The following is a 17,217-nucleotide window of genomic DNA, read 5'->3' as shown; positions in this document are numbered from 1 at the left end:
AGGTGCCATGCAAACCTAAACAAGGACGTTGACCTAGTCTGGGACACCAGAGAATGCTTCCCGGAGGAAGTGATGAGTCCTGGTTATTGGTTGCTGTGTGACAAACTACTCCCAAACTTTGTGTCTTAAAACAATTTATTATCTCTCATGGTTCTGGGTTAAGTGGGTTCAGCTGGAAACGTCTCATCAGGGATCTCTCTGAGTTGCAGTTTGAGGCTGACTGGGGCTGGAATCATTGGAAAACTCAGCTGGGCTGTCATCCAAGATGCAGCTTCACTCACACGTCGGGGGCCTCTGTGCTCTAATAGGTGGCCTGTTTCTGATACCTGTTTCCATCCTCTGTCAAGGCAGTTATTTGGACTTACTTTCGTAGGTGCGTTATAATAAACTGCGAGCCTCTTTGGGGCAAGAGCCGTGTCTTATTCATCTTTGCATCTTTAGGGTCTTGATCACGGTGTGACCCTGTAAAAGGATGAAAGGATGGATAGATGAGTGATTTCCAGAACGCCTTGTTAAACAGCATTGAAATGGTTTTAAAGTTGAATTGTTACTACCCTTTAATAAGGATTAAATGAGGCAATGCATACGAAAGTGTCCATGGGACCTCTTACTCTTTGGACCTCCGTATCTTCTTCTGTGAAAGGTTGGGGTTGAAAGGATGATCTCTAGGGTCTGTGGTTTTAGAACGTGTGGAATAGAAGCGTTCCACAACCCAGGAGTGCTGGCCATCCATGCTTCTCTGCTTCTTACCAGTCTGTGACTGTCCAAGCAGAGAGCACAGAGAGTATACTCCTAGATATTTTGATTTTTAAAAAAGGAAAAAAGCCCTGGCCGGTTTGGCTCAGCGGTTAGAGCGTCGGCCTGTGGTCCGGAGAGACCCGGGTTCGGTTCCCGCTAAGGGCACGTACTTCGGTTGCAGTTTGTCCCCGGCCCTGGTTGGTCGTGCGGGTGGCAGCCACTCGATGTGTCCCTTCACGTCGATGTTTCTCTCTCTCTCTCCCTTCCTCTCTCTCCCTCCCACTCTATCTGTACAAAAAAAAAAAAAATGGAAAAAATATCCTCGGGTGAGGATAAAAATAAATAAATAAAATAAAATAAAAAAGGAAAAAAGGGAGGGAGGGAAGAAGTAAGAAAAGAAGGAAGGAAGGGAGGAAGGAAGGAAGGAAGGAAGGAAGGAAGGAAGGAAGGAAGGAAGGAAAAAAAATCACTTTTAATTTGATACTGAATTTTAAACACTGGGTAAGAAAAGGACTATCCATAATATAATCTTAGATGAATAAGTTAGTGTCCCCTGCACCTTGATGCCTCTTCTATAAAATAGGAAACTTGTATTTTGTTTATTATGTTCATTTGAAATTATAGTCATGACAGAACTAAAAGCTTTAAGATTTATTATGTATTTCTTCTTTTTAGTATCACATACAAGATAAAACTGAAAAACAAACAACATCTAAGTCTCAAAATGACAGAAGTAGTGAAACCCTGTTGCACAATTCTGGAGGCTCAAGTCCTCTTAGAGACACAGAAAGCAAAACTGTGTTTGCAGCTAGAGAAATATTGTAAGTGATTTCATCTCCAAAAATTCAATCTGTGCCATGCTTCATGGGTGCTGACATGATAATATCAAAATATAAAAGTAGACAAATTCACAGTCATTATTGCTTTATAAGAGGTTAACCACAGAGTTCCGGTGAACTCCAAACCTTCTTAAACCTAAAATAAAGGGCTGTAATACTAGTTTTCTTTGCATACATTAAGCAATGTGGATTGGTGCTGTTGACTGAAATGTAATAGTTTAATGACCGAGTGCCAAAATGATTTTCATTAACCACAAAAATTGTGCAGTTTTTTTTTTTTTTTTAAAGAAAGCACGTTTGTCTACTTTGAGCACCTTGCAAAGGTGTTGCTAATTGCCTAGTTTTACCTATTTATAAGTAGTTGAGGAGGAAAAAAGCCCTTGCCTAGTTGTTTTTGGCAAAAATACAAAGGTATATATGGCTATTGAGCACATGAAATGTGGCTAATGTGACTGAGGAACTTCATTTGATTTTAATAAATTTGAATTTAAATACCATGTATGGCTAGTAGTGTCTGCTGTACTGGACAGCCTCACTGTCAAGGTCAGCCCTGAGCTGGCCTGATCTTGGAGCTCTCCCGTTTCTCAGAGAGGGTAGGTTAGTCCTACGATTCTTTCTGCTCAGCCCAGAGGCTGGACTTCTCCTCTAGGCCAGCCCTCAAAGCCTCTCTCCAGGATGATGAGGATTCCGAAGTCCAGAGTCATCACTAGGCATCACACAGTCTAAACCAGGGAGCGCATGCACAGCTAGAGTGAAAGGGAGCGTCTCCCTCTCTACTCCCCCATGTACCTTGAAGCCCAACGAATTATCAGTGCTTTCAAGGTTGTAAAAGGACTCATGCATTTCTGACATTCAGACTGATTATCATAGAGGCCCAGTCACAGAATTCCTAGTCTCTTTTGCTTACTATTTTAGGTCAGCATATCAGAGAGATTTGCCAGGGCAGTCTTTTCACAATTGCTCTCAAAGGCTTCTCTGTGTGAGTAAAAGCCATTGACCTTAATTCCCCTCATCAAGAGCTCCACTCTGCTCTGTGTAAGTTCTAATACAAAGCGGTAGTGGTGTGTGCTCTTGACAGTGGAACTTCTGCGTAGGTCTCGTCCACCTTTGGCATGACTGCCAGAGAAGAGACGGAAAGGTGGGGAGGTGATTGGGCAGATTTGTGTACTACAGAATACAATGAACTGTGTGTCAATGTTGTCCTTTTTACTTTCTTCCAGGAAGTTAAGGATTGCCATGGCGTTGCTTTGACAAGCACTTCCTGTTGCCTTCACAGAGATCTCACTGAAGTAGAATCTCAGAAGAACGTTGGTCTCCTGGACGCCCTTGTTAATGGCCATTATGAGCTAGCACATGCTTTTAGTGACAAGGAAAACATCAACTGTCTGAGTGGTTGGCCTGCTCCAGGCAGCGGATGCGGTTCCTTTCCGTTGTCCCCAGAACTCTGTTGCGCAGAGCATCTTTCTTCGGCGGGTGAACGCTCTTGAAGCTCTTTCCCAAACCAGCTTAGGAGGCATAGGCCTCAGAGCTGGCAACATGGAAGCTTTGGAAGTGGACGATATAAGCCCGGCCTTGGAAGTTACTGAGGATTTCTTTAGTACTTTTGATAGTAAACTGGAAAAGGCTGTGCAGCAAGCAGAGGTGTATGGGATTCAGGAGGTCCCTGAACTAGTGGGGCACGAGGTCCTCAGTAACATAACAGACAATGGTACTATCAGAAATGTTGCCTCCCTGGGCGAGGGGGGCATGATTTGGGACCACTGTAAGACCAGGCTCTTAGAAACCAAAGCTCAAAATGTCTTCCCTGCCAAAGAACAGTTTATGGTCCAGAAAGGGACAACCCCAGATAATCTTTCCTGGATGGAACAAAAGGAAGCATCGACCTTGAATTTGTTCAACATCTGTCAGCGTCGGAGGGACAGACCTCGTTCTGTGAACGACCTACTGGATGAGACCTCTACTTTTAAGCCAGGGCATGCTCGATCAAGGTCGGATGTTACCCAGGTGGACTGGAGGGTGATCCTCAAGACCACGCCTTCGAAGCAGCAGCCACAGCAACCATCTCTTCGGGGCCCTCACTCCAACAGGCCGTCTTTTCTGTCGCCCTCACCAAGTAAGATAGAAGATGCTCAAGGAAACACTGATGCACTCATGCACTCACTCACTGGTAGGTTTTTATATCTGATTGCTGTTGAACAACTGCCAGTTTTCCTTTGTCTTTTACAGCTGCCTCATGAGAAGCTTATTCTCCAGTATTTATGTCCAGCCATGTTTACTTAAGCTTCCCTTCCATTTCCTTTCACATTTCACCTTACCTCAAATCTACGGTCTTACTGCCTTTATAGGAGGGACTGAGTAAAAAGAGAACTCTGGCTACTGCATCCTTTCTAGTCTTGTATGTTACAATCAGAATACTCCCATAATCAGTGTAGCATTTTCCCTTTGAACATTGTATGGTACTGCTTATTCACACCAGGAGAGGTTCGTCAGATCACACAGCGGGCAGAGCCTGTGCTATGAAGGAGTTCAAGTGTGAAGGCCCAGTCCCTGCCCTGAAGAACTTCTCATGTAGCTGAGGGGATCGCACCCTCTCAAAGACTCAGGAAGGCACCGAGTAGTGAGGGGAAGTAGATGGTCAACTGGAATGCTTATGAGGGAACTTCATTTATTCTGTGTTGTTGGGATTTTTTGGATGAGTGAGTGGCAGTGACTGTAAGAGCATAGAGGAAGGGAAGACACCCTGGGCTGGGCTCGCAGGAAGGGCCTGTGAGAGGTCATGGGACACTAGGATGCAGAGTCTCAGTAGAGGACACCTGGTCAGGATTATGGGGTGAACCAAGGTGAAGAGGTGGGAGGCGAGAGGAGAGCAAGTCTTCCCTTGTGAGAGGAGCGAAGGATCCCAGGACGGGTAGTGGGAGGACAGGGTTGGAGAGGTTCGTTAGGATCTCATGGTGTAGGACCTTGAATCTCTTGTTTCCTCATACTTTGCACACATACATGCACTCATATACTGTATACTGTATAAATACACTCATGCACTCACTCATGAACTTTCTCTCTGTTTCCCTCAGCATTTTCCTTCAAGGTAACCTCTTTTGTACAGGCTATTCTTTTTTTTTTTTACTGATGATTCTTCAGTTATCCTGCTTATGTCTTAATTTAGATGGCTTCTGCTCAATTAACTGGGGAGACTAACTTATGTACTTAACTGTTATTTTTAACTGTTATTTTAGTGTTACTTCAGTCTCTACCATTGCATGGTATTCCATTGGTCCATTTAATATTTTAATTAATAAAACTTAGTTTATAAGTGTAATTTGAGGCAAGGATATAATTTGAGGCTGCGTTATTTTCATATCCAGTTCAAATCCACCTTTTTTTTTATCCTCACGTGAGGATTTTTTTTTTCTATTTATCTTCAGATAGAGTGGGAGGGAGGGGAAAAGAAAGGGAGAGAGAGAGAGAGAGAGAGAGAGAAACATCGACGTGAGAGGGACATATTGATTGGTTGCCTCCCACACTACCCTGACCAGATCTGGGGACAAACCGCAACTGAGGTACATGCCCTTGGCCAGAATTGAACTGCGACTCATTGGTCCTTGGGCCGATGCTCTACTGCTGAGCCAAACCTACCAGAGCCAAATCCATTCTTTTAAAATACTTTTTTTCCCTACTCAAATTTATGACTTGTGATTCCTTTTTTCCCTAGACTTTCACCAGCCCTCTGTTACAGCGAGCCGAGGGTGGTGACCATAGAGTACAAAGAAAGGGACATTATAAAGCACAGGACTTGGTAACTGATTAGATATTGGGGGGCAAACAAGTTTCTGTGGTCCCAGTGCCAGGCAGAATCAGCTCTCTGCCTTGAGTCCAAGTACAACCAGGTGTACTCCTTGATTAGCAATTAACCTCTGTTGTTTTTCGGTTTCTTAGAGTTCACTTAGATTTCTATGACTACATTGTCATAACCATTCTAAATCCCTGGTACAACCAAAGTTAAGAGGGTGTCCTGTTTCCAATTTTATTTTTCCTCTCTTGTTCGTATTGTAAATTTAAGAAACAGACCTTCTTTAGGCTCTCTCTTTGGTATATTATGATTATGATTATTTTTTTATTTTTTATCCTCACCCGAGGACATTTTTCCACTTTTTTGTTAAGATAGAGTGGAAGGGAGAAAGAGGAAGAGAGAGAGAGAGAAGCATCGATGTGAAAGGGACACATTGGGTGGCTGCCACCCACACGACCAGCCAGGGCTGGGGACAAACTGCAACCGAGGTACGTGCCCTTAGCGGGAACCGAACCCGGGTCTCTCTGGACCGCAGGCCGACGCTCTAACCGCTGAGCCAAACTGGCCAGGGCAGATTTTTTAATCCTCAATTACAAAAGAGTTGAATATTAAATGCTGTTGAAATATAAGTACTGAATGGTGATCTGAAAAATAAACTGTAACAAATGGCCTTTGCAGATACTGATGTAGCCTGGCCACCGTTTGGTCATCCACGAGATAGACAACTTAGCAGGAATGAACAAAGTTGGGCAAATTTTGATGCTTTTTCTTTCTGACATGTTCTGGAGACAGGCAGGCCAAGTCATGTTTGTATTGCTAACCGGGTGAAGGGCAGGGCTGGGACAGAGGAGTTCAGGATACGTGGCTGGTCACCTGCTCTGCCAGCCGTAATTCTCACAGCCTTTGGGGGTGATGTGCCGACATTCAGGTACATTCTAGTCAAAATCAGCCAAGATCTTTGAGTTGTTTACTTTAAAACCTTTGAAACGGGCAATCCAAAGTGAAGAAAGGCTTACTGTTTCTCCTGGAAGAATATGCCAAAAGCAGAGGGAGGTGGTGTAGCTCTTGGCTGGAGCTGGACGCTCGGGGTCAGGCCAGACCTCTTCCTTGAGCTCCAGACTTGCATATCCGGCCGACTGGTGAACACGTCTGTTGGAATGTCTCACGGGCACTTTAAATCCAAAGTGACCAGAAGTGACCCATCATCCTCCCATCTTCCACTCCTGCTGTTCTAACAATTAACCAGGTTAATGGGAGGCTGGGGGCTCCTGAGGAGAAATAAAATGTCGTCAAATTGGCTTCTTTTGATGAGGTCAACTTGATTTTGTGTCTGGCTCTGACACTCTCTTACCTACGGGCTTTATTACTACAAAGTTTTGTTTTTTCCAGTTAATTTTTTTTTTCTGGCTTCTATTTAGAGCTCACCTGGAGTATCTCAGAGACTTACAGGAATGCTTCTTCTCCTCGTTCGCCCCTCCCTTCTCTTTCGTGACCCCCCCCCCCACCACCACCATTCCCTCTTTTTCCTTCATAACAACAAGCCCAAGGATCTTCATTGGGTAGAACTGCTGCAGCTTCTGCCTCATTTAGTGATGACTGACTGGCCTTTTGAGCCTTCCTGAAGACAACTGCTGCTTTGGGTATAAAGCAAATCAGGTCTGGCGGGGTGAGGGCAGTGGGTAGCGGGGGTGTCATCGGCTATTTTGTTACTGGGCAAGCCTGTCTGAAGAAGGCCTTCTGGTCAAACGACAGTGTATTGGTTAAAAACTTACAGAACCTACACTGTTAGAGTTTCAGTTCTTGTTCTAGTACTTATTAGCTCTGTCACATAGGGAAGGCTTTCTTCATCTCTGTCTTTATTACTATTATTTTTTCCATAAAGTGTGGAAAAGTAGTGGTATTCACCTCAGTTTCTTGTGAGCATTAAATGGGTTAAAACATCTAAAAGTACTTCTTAGTACTTTTGGCACATAGTAAATACTTAATACATGTTTTAAATGTTTAATAATTTTAATTTTGCTATTAATCAAATTTGAAACTCATCAGTGAAGATAAGGGTGACATTACCAGTCACCCCTAGTTTTCCCTGGCATAGACTATTTTATAAAATGTCCTCATAAATATTTCTTGAATTGGCCTTCTTGAAGTGTACCTGCTCATGGCAATGAACTGGGTTGTTAGTGGGAAATATTCGATTCATTCGCTTTCTCATACTGACTTGTGAGCCACTGTCTGCTGTCTGCCACACCAGGGTTTATGGTCACTGAGGAAGGGATGGTCTCTTACTCATTGTTTTATCCTCCGTACCTAAAATAGTGCTCTGAAAATAGTATTGCTCCAACATGCTTTTAGCCCCACAACTAGTAAACTGGGCTCCTCGATTTGAACCCAGGTAGTCTTCCTCCAAGTTCATACTCTTGACCACCAAGCTAGGCTGTATCCTTACTTTGGAAACCAGTAATCCTCAGACTCCAGAACCCTCTACTTTGAAAGCCTTTTTGGCAACCAGTCTCTGTCGGGGTAGAGGGTGGGGAGTAGTGTGGAAGAAGCAGACCTGGATAATGTTCATCGAACTAAAATTAGATCACTGGTTAGGAAAAACTGAGACACACCAAAAGCAGTCTAGCTAAAAGCAAGGATTGTTTTCTGCATTTAACGTATTTGCTAAAATACATGGACAGTGCAGAGCTAGACACAGTTCTTCAGGAGACCAGTGAATCTGCAAAAGAAAGACTAACTTTGCCTTTCACATTCTTGAATGTTAGCTATGCAGAGAGCTTAAGTGACCGGACTCCCATGGGTTTGTAACCATGGAAAGATCGCTTGGGGGTTTGCGCCATCTTTGGCTGCTTTTTTTTTTTTTTTTTTGGTTTTAGAAGCATGCAAATACATTCTACAGATTGCATTGCCTCAGGCAGAGACAGACCCAGGACAGATTTCTTAAGATGGAACATTGCCTGTGCTAATGGATAAAGGGCACTGCTAGTGGGTCCTACTAGGTGGATAGTGTGGCTTGAATCCAACCTGGTTAACACTGTCTGCACTACCTGGGGACTGGATAATAGTGTCAAAAGGATTAGCTCATAGACCGATAGGAAGGAATAGATCTAAGGTAAGATGGCAACAGAAGCATTTTTCTAAAGAATCCAAGGTAGTGGTGGAAACCAAAGCTTCCCTTCCTTTCTGCCACCCCAGGGTCTGCCCTGCGCTGCTCAGTGGGAGTGAGGTATGACTGGGAACTCGCCCTGAGGGAGGGGCCCCACCCCGCTGCAAGGATGGCTCATTTCTAGTCCTAGCACTAATCTGTAGTTCTATACAAACATGCTCTGGACAAGTATGTATTCTTAACCCTTTACTCCTTTGCATCACTGTCTAATGGTTCAGCCATATGCATCAGGGATTTCCCCATAGGATAAAGAAGACAGGGTGCCAACATTATAGAATTACAGTCCCAATATAAATATATATTAAGGTAGGAAGATAAAAGGTCCTGTGAACATGTGGACTTTAGCCACATTATCATTATGAAAAATAGGTTATATGCAAACACACACTTAGAGGAAGGTGAGGCTCTATGGGAAGAACACACAACTAGGACTCAAATGTATCATATCCTAACTCACCAAGTAGGTTTGGAAAAATCACTTGTCTGTTGCCTTTAGTTTATAAACCTAGTGAAGCAGGTTAAATGATTTCTGCAGGCCTTCCCAACTCTAAAATTACATCATTCTAGGATGTACTTGAACTGACCCTGACTCATGGTTGTGTGGGAGCTAATTACTGTAGTTGGATTGGTGATGGAAATATAGGTATGCTTGAAATTATTCAACATGGAAAGATTTCTGTGTGCCTTATAACTCTGCTTCTGGATGAACTGCTGTTGTACTTTAAAAAAAAAAATGAAGAAATACTTTGCATTAGCTATGAAGCTCTGAAACTCAGCAGACTGCCAGAATCTGACTTACTTTCCCTCCCTGACTGTGTTCACATTTTCATCTGCTTGGCAAGGGCAGTGGTCAGCTGGGCTTTTGTTTCAGTCGGTTTCACTCTCTGGTGACCTGGTACCATTCCTATGCCTGTGTTTTCTTGTTCTCAGTACTTTGGGAGACGGTCTCAAGCAGAGATTTTCTTTAGGGCAAGAAAAACCATGGCAGTATGGTTTCTTTATCCTGAGTTTTATGTTACTCTGTTTCGATTCCCTTTTCCCCCATCTTTCACTTGAAGGAAAAAAAAAAAAAAAGCCAAATTTGGAACTTATACTAAAATGACTGCTTTTTCAATTATGATGTTTCTCAAAAGCCTTGGAGCCAGTAGAGGTGGGAATATTCCTGCAGGCTTAGAACAAGTGAGGTCACCAGGACATGGTCTCTTGCTGAATTTATGATTCACCCTTCAGCAAGATTAGTCAGTACAAAGAAGTTGCTAAAATAGGTCAAAGAAAGTTGATTTTTATATGGTTGTATAGTTTCCATTGGTTACATTATTGAATGTTGGCTGGTGGCAGTCTTTCGGAAACCCAACGTGCCTCATCGACAGCCGCATTCGGTCCCTAACCTTTCTGTATGGGAACTCTGAAAATGAAGTGTCTGGCGTTTTTGTGGCTGCTCTGTTAATGCATTTTATCTTTCTTGGCTAAGAAGAACTATAGTTACTAATTTGACAAACTGCTCAAGTTACCATCTTAAAACACACATCTTTTCATGCCACTTTGCTCTCAAAAATGAATCATGGTTCTCCACTTTTGACAAAACCAAGTATAAATTTTATAAAACACCCAGATATATTTCTAACCTTATTACCCACACTTTTCTTCAGCCCATCTATTTGCCATTTTTGACTGTGCCATGTGCTTTCAAGTCCCGGGCCTTTGCTCATGCTGTCTCTTCATCCCAGAATACTTTCCCTGCCTTTTCCACTTTTCAGAATCCTCCATTACCTTCCAAGTACCAGTTCAAATGCCACAACCTCCCTGAGACCCTTCCAAATTTTTCTCAATTAAAGTTCCTTTTTTTTCTTTCACTTTATGTTTCTACAGCACATTTTATGCTGCTGAACATTATAAGTATCTGCTTACACCTCCATCTCCCACACTAGATTGGGAGTTTTTTGATGGTATGAACCATATTATAGAAAATGTTGTATTGTATCAATATGAGCATATGCAATGTGTTTGGTTGAATTTTATATGCTGATGCTTAGAAAATCAGGACAGTAGTGTTGTTGGTTTTTTCCCCTCAAATGGAAATTGCCTCTCTTTTACTTTTCCTTACCTATAACTTGAATCGAGTTGAATGAAGTTTGTTAGTATTAATACTGTCTTTTAATGAGAATTAACTTTATGCCCAGTTCTGTGCTGTGTTCATCATTTATCTTATTTAATATTCATAATAGTTTAATATGAAGATGATATTGTTCTGATTTTACAGATGAGGAAGCCAAGCCTTAGAGAAGGTGACCTCACGCCAGCCCACGTAGCTAGTACGTGGTGGGACTGGCATCCCCAGCCAGGCCTGGCACTGCAGGCCACACAGAGCCACTCAATAATACTGTCTCTCAAGCCTGAGGAGGTTTAGAACTTATTTCTCCCACCACAAATAAAACACAATTTGATCCAGATTGAAAGTCTGGATTTTGGAGTTCCAATCTCAACTTGCACACTTTGTGGTATAACCTTGGCCAATTCATTTTTCTTCCTGGAATCTCTTTCCAAATTTGTTAAAGTGGTTAGAATTTTTTTCAGAAGCAAGTAATACCATACTCAACTAAAAGTGGCAGAAATAGTAAGGCCATTTATCATGTTATGTTCTCATCTATCTAACAGATGGCTACTGAGCACTTAGTGAATGTCAAGCCCTGTATGCAGTAAACACTGAAGTTCGTGGGCAGGTGGTCCCAGAGTCATCGAGGACCCAGGCACTCTTCATCTCTTTGTTCTGCTATTCTCAGCATATTGGTGATGTCTTCTCTCCCCTCACTGGTTCAAGATGGCTACAGCAGCCCAAAGAATCGTTTTCTTGTATATCAACAGCCAAAGTCAGGAAGGGAAAGCAGGGTACCTCCTGTGGGTCTCTTTCAATAGCACCCTTTCAGTAGCCACAACTGGGTCACATGCCCACCCCTAGAGCAACCTCTGGTAAAGGAAAATAGAATTCCTGTGATTTGGATCGAACAAATCATGATTCTTTCCGTGGGGCTGGGGAGAGGCCATCTCCTCTAAGCCTGTGCCACCATACCTGAACAAAATAGGGTTTTGTTGGTAAAGAAGGAAGGGGAGGGAGAACCAGCCAATGGGGTAGGCAACTGATAGGTTCTGCCTCTGCTGGAGATGGGCTAAAGCAATAGCTAAGTTTCTATGATTCTAAATGTTACACAAGGTATAGTAACGGCATGCCATTTATTTTGCAATCTGTTGGCCTAAGTATAGGAGATTCTTTTATACTCTATTTCTATAGATTAGAGAAAAAGAGTAAAAAGTTTACCATGACAATGACTGAGCATAGTTTGAAAGTTGATATTTGGAATTTTTGGATCAAAAGTTCTGTTAATGTGAGAGATTACCCTCGTCACAGAAGGCAGAAAACCTCTGTTAAGTTGGTTGGGTGTGTGATTTCCTGGTCAGGTTCACAATTGAGAATTGAAATTGACTGGGACTTCATTGACTTATGCTCTGTCCTTGCTGCTCATAGCAAAGAACTTAAATGGAAAAGATTCCTGTTGCTGTATCTAGCTAATATGTATCAGGTATACTGTAGGTCTGTTTCTACCAGAGCCCACACAGATAATATGTCTTTTACCCTAGGTTTATTATGAAGGGAGAACAAATGGGTTATTTTCTTTTACCCATAAAGAAAGATATCCAAAGTAGCTCACAGGAAAGAGTACTTGAGCCTAGTTCATTTCTACCAGAACAAGTTTAACAAGTATCTGTGAGCTCCATGATGGCCAGCACTTACGATGGCGTGTGGACCATATTTAAAACGTACAAGACGCGGCCCCTCTTTGGTTCCTGTAGCATCATTCTCTTTTGTAGCATCATGTTCTTTGCTATGGACATTGGAAGCAGTGTCATGATTAATGTGGATCCCGTTAATTTCATTTCTCTCATGTGCCTCTACTGAGGAGAACAAAGACCTAAAATTAAAAAACTTCCCTAGTTTCTGGATTAAACACAGTTGAATACTATAACATGATAGAAGTAGACTTGGAATACTGTGTTTTGCTAACCAGGAATGTAAAGCAAAGAGAGGATTGTGACGGAGAATGTCAGAGAAGTGTTCATTGAGGAAAGGATGTTTCGGCTGAGCTTGGAGGGTTGAGCACAAAGCCACAGTTGGGATGAACACAGCATGTGTGTGGGATGGCCAGGGGGCTAATCTGCAACAGGTCTGCGTTTGGGAGAGTACAGGAGTGGGCTGGGATTACGGAGGACCTTCAGAGCCCGGCAGTTAGACTTAATGTGATAGGTTTGGCAAGAAGCACTTGAAAATTACTTGAAAGTTAAGATGAAAAGGGTAATTACAAGAGGTCTGGAAGTTGGCAGGGTTGAGGGGTAGTAGTGGGGGGAGGGGAGCAGGGAACCTTCTTTGTTATAGTTTTTGTGTCCATGTAAAGGGACATCAGTTAGACTAACACTCTTGGCCCCTCTTCCGCCTTTGCACCCGCCCGGCACCCCTGGGGAGGCGTGGCTTATGGGCAGGTTTAGGAGAGGAACCAGGCATTTAGGACTCAGCCTCTCACAGGAAGCACTGATTCTGGTCTGTTCCTCCAGACTTGCTCCTCCTTCATTAGCCTGTCATGGGCAGTCCCCGCGGCTGTGACTCAGAGGTAAGTCTATAATCCTGGGGTGCAGTTTGCTAGGAGGACCCCTAAGCTGCACCCTCCAACCAGCTGATGTTTTGATTTCCGGTGTCTGTCTACCCTGTAATCTCAGTCGGTTTAAAATTTGGGTGAAGAATAGGGATGCTGTTTATTGGCTCTCCTCGGGCCCCAACAGTACATGGGACAGGGTGGTAGGTGGGAGGAATGGAAAGAAGGGAAGCCAGTCAGAAGGCTCTGCCACTCATCACGATGTGAGGTGATGAGGACTCAGATGAGGGTGAAAGGAAAAAGAACCTCTCCAGACAGGATCTGTGTCTGATTCATTTGGTATCACAGATTCTAGAGCAGTCCTTGGTGCATACATTCAACAAATACTTATGGAGCCAGCCGCGGGTGAGAGAGACATCCAGCTCCTTCCCGCTCCCCAAGGGTAAGGAGAGCTTCTCTGAAAGAAGTTAAGTAAGTTAGCGAAGGAGCGGGACTGAGGTGGGGGGGCCGCACTGAGCGTGGCGCCTGTGAGGAGACAGCGGAGGAAGATGAGTCAGTGGAGCTGGGAGAGAAGTTCTGAATGGAGGACACAGCAGCCCCGGAGGCCTCGAGGCTAGAATGTGCTTGGCTTGTTCAAAGAGCATAGAGGATTGCGGCTGGAGTGAGAGAAGGGACGTGAGCTGTGAGACAGGGTCAGAGCAACAAACCGGCCCATTGGACGTGGAGGCATCACAGCAAGTTGGAATCTGAAGGAAGGAGACAGACTGAGCCACAGGAGAAGTAAGATCACGTGAATAATTTTTTAATAGACACAACAAGCCTTGGGGTATTGGAAGACCAGAGGAAAAGAGTTTAAGTAAGGGATGATTTAACTGTGACAGAGGAAGAGATTCTGAAGAAGTGGGAAGGAATTAGGTACAGAGTAGAGGGGGAAGGGGTAGGCTTAAGCAAGGAGGCGAGAAGTTTCTTCTTTTGAGACCAGAAGACTAAAATAGGAAACATGTATCAGCCGTTGTTCTAAGAGCTACTCATTTCTACTCACAGCAGTACAGTGAAGCAGGTGGTTATTATAGCCCCCTTTAAAGATGATAAAACTGAGACTCAGGTGAAGTAGTCTGCCCATGGTCACACAGCAGGTAGGGGCAAAACTAGGATTTAAACTTTTTTTTTATCCTCACCCGAGGACATTTTTTTTTTGTTCAGATAGAGTGGGAGGGAGAGAGAGGAAGAGAGAGAGAAACATTGATGTGAAAGGGACACATTGAGTGACTGCCACCCGCACGACCCAACCAGGGCCAGGGACAAACTGCAACCAAGGTACGTTCCCTTAGAGGGAACTGAACCCAGGTCTCTCTGGACCGCGACCGCAGGCTGACGCTCTAACCGCTGAGCCAAACCGGCCAGGGCCAGGATTTAAACTTAAGTCGACGGGCGTGGACAGCTGTAGCTGAGACCCTGTCCTCTGCAGCACTTGGACAGGACGGCGGGGCGGGGCGGGGCGGTTCTCGTGGTGCTGAAGGGAGACGAGCCCTCTGTGTAAAGGAGCCCCCTGCTGTCACGAGGGGAGCCGTGGGCTGGGTGTTCGGGGAGAGTAAAAGAGGTGTGGAAAAATTGTTCTGGGGATTGTGTTTGGGATCCACCGAAGTGAATAAAAGAATGAATTGTCAGGATTAAAAATATGATAGAAGTTGAGCAATGTGGATGTTTACTGATGCTATGGTGTGAATATTTGGACTCCCCCAGATTCACATGTTAAACTCCTAGTGCCTAAAGTGATGGTATGAGGAGGTGGGGCCCTTGAGATGTGCATCAGTCAGGAGGGCGGGGTCCTCATGAGTGGGGTTAGTGCTTTCACTAGTGCCACCCCGTTGACCTGTGAGGCTGCAGTGGCAGGATGGCCTCTGTGACAGGCAGCTTGTCCTCAGCAGACACCGAGCCAGTTGGCACCTTGATCTCAGACATTCTGCCTCCAGAACTGTGAGAAATTAGTGTCTGTTTACAATTTCCCAGGTTATGGTATTTAGTTAGAGCATTCCAAATGGACTGACACACCTAGGTGAACACTTCTGTATCTTCCCCCAGCATCCAAGCTGAACTAGAGAATAGACAGGGCAGGGCAAATGTAGGTTTACAAGTTGTGAGTGCGTGGAACAGAGTTTATTCTTGTATTACTAATTATTAATTATTGTATTATATTCCATATGAACAACTATAAACTGACTTTTGCCCCGCCTTGTAGATGAGGATAGTGACCCAGAGTTGGTGATTAAATCTGGGAAGTATGAAGAAAAAGTTTTAACTATTGACCCCTTATTTCCGAGCCCATTTAATTATAAATCCCGTTTCCTAGGCTTTCAGATCTTAAAATCATCTTTCCTCATAGCTGACTATAATCTGGATAACTTACAGGGAAACTGAAAAGAAAGATATGAAGGGCGAAAGAATGGCAGTATATCTGCTGAACTTAGAGGCGATCCTTCTGGGTTTGACTAGGACAGAGTGTAATACTGTTGTATGATGAGTACTCCGTTAACACTCCATTTTGGCTTCCCTTCACATTTATGAATTTGTTATAAGAATTTAAATATTCCCTTTAAATGTGCCTAGACAGTATTTGGGATATTGATACCACATGGGCTTTGGAGTTCTTTGGAAACATGAAAATGTTGCTCTGTCTTTCATTCTGTTGCCTGATCTTCAGAAATCTATTCTTCTGACTTCATTCATGTGCTGACTCAGGCACTTCAGATTTTCTTGGTAAACTAGATTGCCTAAATATTTCATATATTGTGATCTGGGACATGGTTGTTTTTTAAAAGACAAAATTGCATTAAATAACCACAATGAAAACACATATAAGGTCAATAATTATGTATGCTAATATGTGTGAATATACCTAATTATTATTTATATTGTTATTACATACATACATATACATAATATATATAATGTCTAAAGGCTTCATATCAATGGTATACAGTCTGGGCAGGAGGAGTGTGGGTTTTGGGATGTTTTATTTTCACCTTACTGTTTTTTTGAATAATCTTATATAATTTAATACATATTTGATGAATGTGAAATAGTTCCTGAAATATAAACCTCAAGATCTAAATAGCAGTTGACAGAAAACATGGGAAGCAAAGGAACGTTTAAGCATTACCATGAGGATATAGTCTGCCAAATCCCCAACGTGAGAAACTCCACAAGATAAGTAGACTCCTTTCCTCCAGAAATACATGTTGTGAAAAAAATACATGTTACAACTTTAAAGAGACTTAAGACATAGCGACCAAATCAATGTGTGAACCCAATTTGAACAAGCCATCTGTATTAAAGAAATTTTGGAGGTAATTGGGGAAAATGAGACACAGACTGGGTATTAGATAAGGAATTATTCATGTTGTTGGAATGAAAATGGTATCCTATATATATAAATATTAAAATTCTTATTTGTTAGAGTTAACCTGAAGCATTTATAATAGAAATGATAAAATGTCTGCAATTGGCTTTCAAATGTTCAAGCAAAAAGAAAGAAAGAAAGAAAGAAAGAAAGAAAGAAAGAAAGAAAGAAAGAAAGAAAGAAAGAAAGAAAGAAAGCAGGAGTTGGATGAGGTGGGAGAGACGAAACAAGAAGAGCAGAAGTGATGATTTTGAAGCTGGCGGATGATTCCATGGGGATGTTCATTTCACTCTTCTACGTGCTCCTGAGTGTGTTTGAAATTTTCCATAATAAAGTCTTACAAGGCCAAGCTAAGGAGTTTGGACTTGACTGTGCAGCACCAGGAAACTTATGAAGGGGTTTGACCTGTCATGTGACCCAGAAAGGTTAACCTAGTAGCTGTGGAATGACCAGGAAGGAGGGGCCTAGATGTGGATGGAGCGTATTTAAGAATTTGATTAAGGTGGTAGTCATGAGAATGGAAACTTTTTTGAGAACAGATAGAGGAAATAATGTCAAAAGAGGAACTCTTTGGTGAGTGGGCAGTGCAGAAGTGATTCAGGTGCATGATGGGGAAATGCCCTTCTTCTTCTTCAGCTGGTAGCACT

The 17,217-nt window shown here is 43.0% G+C and overlaps 1 protein-coding gene across 3 annotated transcripts in view; it reads left to right on the top strand.

The window, feature by feature from the left end:
* The window catches only part of PLEKHM3 (pleckstrin homology domain containing M3), a 171,158-nt gene that overhangs the window by 18,488 nt on the left and 135,453 nt on the right, over window positions 1–17,217 (top strand). For 2 of the 3 annotated variants that reach the window (XM_036254483.1, XM_036254485.1), the window contains exon 2: window positions 2,798–3,744. In XM_036254483.1, the coding sequence (XP_036110376.1) occupies window positions 3,114–3,744 (631 nt within the window). In that variant the 5' untranslated portion in view covers window positions 2,798–3,113. Of the gene's footprint in view, window positions 1–1,413; window positions 1,560–2,797; window positions 3,745–17,217 lie in introns of all 3 variants that reach the window. The other variant, XM_036254484.1, reaches the window with a different exon arrangement.

The sequence above is a fragment of the Molossus molossus genome, unplaced genomic scaffold, assembly GCF_014108415.1.
Source record: "Molossus molossus isolate mMolMol1 unplaced genomic scaffold, mMolMol1.p scaffold_m16_p_11, whole genome shotgun sequence".
Classification (NCBI taxonomy): domain Eukaryota; kingdom Metazoa; phylum Chordata; class Mammalia; order Chiroptera; family Molossidae; genus Molossus; species Molossus molossus.
This window is presented reverse-complemented; position numbering and strand designations above follow the sequence as displayed.